Source organism: Orycteropus afer, unplaced genomic scaffold (genome assembly GCF_000298275.1).
Source record: "Orycteropus afer afer isolate SDZICR_OR568_19922 unplaced genomic scaffold, OryAfe1.0 scaffold00765, whole genome shotgun sequence".
NCBI lineage: Eukaryota > Metazoa > Chordata > Mammalia > Tubulidentata > Orycteropodidae > Orycteropus > Orycteropus afer.
In genome coordinates, this window is record NW_006922352.1 from 609,605 (window position 1) to 611,664 (window position 2,060).

Here is a 2,060-nt window from a genome sequence, read left to right on the forward strand (position 1 = left end):
ATAAAATTCTTTATTATATCCTAATCATGCAGCAAAAATGGAGATTAAATAAGAACAGGGAGAGAATGGGGGCCCCCAGGACAGCACGTAGGACCCCCTTTTCTTCCTGTCCCTATAAAAACCTCAGACCCTGATCAATAAATACCCATCCCCAAGGACCCAGACGTCCCAGCCCCAACGTGGTCTGGCTGGGGAGGCTTGGGTCGACCCCTCATTTTTCTAGGCTGTGATCTTTACAAAGGAGCCCTGGTGGCACAGTGGTGAAGTGTTCAGCGGCAAAGCGAAAGGTGGGTGGTTGGGACCCACCAGGTGTTTCCTGGGAGGAGAAAAAGCTGGCAGTCGGCTTCCATAAAGATGACAGTCTTGGAAACCCTGTGGGGCAGTTCCTCTCTGTCCTCTAGGGGCGCTGTGGGTCGGAATCCACTGGATGCCAGTGGGTGTGGTTTGGGCTTTGCTTCTGTGAAGATTGACAGCCTTGGAGACCCTGTGGTGCAGTTCCACTTTGTCCTCTAGGGGCGCTGTGAGTCAGAATAGTCTCCATGGCAGTGGGTGTGGTTTGAGCTTTGCTTCCATGAATATCAGCAGCCTTGGAAACCTTGTGGGGCAGTTCCACTGTGTCCTGTAGGTGCCCATGAGTCAGTCGGAATGGACTAGGGGCAGCGGGGTAACGGAATCTTCACCAGAGCGGGTGCCCAGGTCTTTCTCCCTGCCAGGGTTGAACCTCTGCTGCACCAGGGCTCCTCCTCCTCTCCCAGACGCGGGAAACCGAGGCCCAGCGAGCGTCCTCCTGCCTCCCCTTAGGCGCCCTGCTCGGCCTTACACCTGGACGCGGTAGGCGCCCGCCCGCCGCCGGCAGAGCCTCCGCACGCCCACCCAGTACAGCGTCAACATGACCACCCAGTACCCCACGTAGGCGCCGGCCCCGGCCGCCAGGTGGTAGGCCTCGGCGGCCCTGGAGGGGCCGCTCCAGTCGGCTGTGGCTTCCTGGACCACGCTGCGCACCAGGCCCCCGAGCAGCAGCGCCGCCCAGAGCGCCAGCGGCAGCACGGGCACGTAGTTGGCGGCCAGCTGGCGGCGGCCCGACGTGCCCCAGCCGCTCTGGTTCATGGTGGCCAGCGCCAGGAACTTGGCCGGCAGCAGGCCGCCCATGTAGAGCGGCGCGTACAGCGAGAGCAGCAGCATGCGCGCGCAGCCGCGCAGCCAGGCCGCGAAGGCCGCCTTGGCGAGCGCCACGCCCTGCACGCACAGCAGCACCCAGAGCAGCGCCCAGGGGCGGCCGGCGTAGAAGAGCCGCAGCACGGTGGCCGCCACGAAGAAGGGGAAGAGGCCCGACACCACGGCCTCGTAGGTCATCCACGCGTGGTGCCGGTGCCACCACAGCGCGTTGTACAGCCACTCGCGGAAGTACGACTTGGACCAGCGCGTCTGCTGGCTCAGCCAGCGCAGGAAGGAGGAGGGCGTCTCCGAGTAGCAGCGCGACCGCGACGTGTACCTGGGAGGTGGGGAAGAGGGGTGGTGTCAGGTACCTGGGAAGGATTCTGGGGCCAGAAATGGCCACCAGGGAATCCGGGGTAGTGGTTTCTTCATCTCTCCAGGCCTCAGTGTTCTCCTATGTAAAATGCGATCACTAATGGTTGCATTTGTCTGCTAACCAGAAGGCTGGCAGTTCAAACCCACCAGCCACTCCTCGGAAGGAAGATGGGGCGATCTGCTTCCCTGGTGATACTGCCTCGGAACCCCAGGAGGGTCGCTATGTGTCGGATCCGACTCGACGGTTAGTTTGGTTTGAGTTTTGGCTAGGAGGAGACCTGGTGGCATGGTGGTTAACAGCCAGAGCCTGGCTGCTAATGGGAAGGTAGGTGGTTGGAACCCACCAGCCACTGCCAGAGGGGAGAAAGATGAGGCAGTCAGCTCCCATTACCTCTTTGGAAACCCTGGGGGGCAGTTCCACTCTGTCCTCTAGGGGCGCTGTGGGTCAGAATGGACTCCATGGCAGTGGGTGTGGTTTGGGCTTTGCTTCTGTGAAGATTGACAGCCTTGGAGACCCTGTGGGCAGTTCC

The 2,060-nt window shown here is 61.3% G+C and overlaps 1 protein-coding gene across 1 annotated transcript in view; it reads right to left on the minus strand.

Moving 5' to 3' along the window:
* Positions 1-816: 816 nt before the first annotated feature.
* The window catches only part of HAS1 (hyaluronan synthase 1), a 12,437-nt gene continuing 11,193 nt past the window's right edge, over positions 817-2,060 (minus strand). Inside the window, exon 5 of the mRNA XM_007957606.1 lies at positions 817-1,492. Within this exon, the coding sequence (XP_007955797.1) occupies positions 817-1,492 (676 nt within the window). The remainder of the gene's footprint in view (positions 1,493-2,060) is intronic.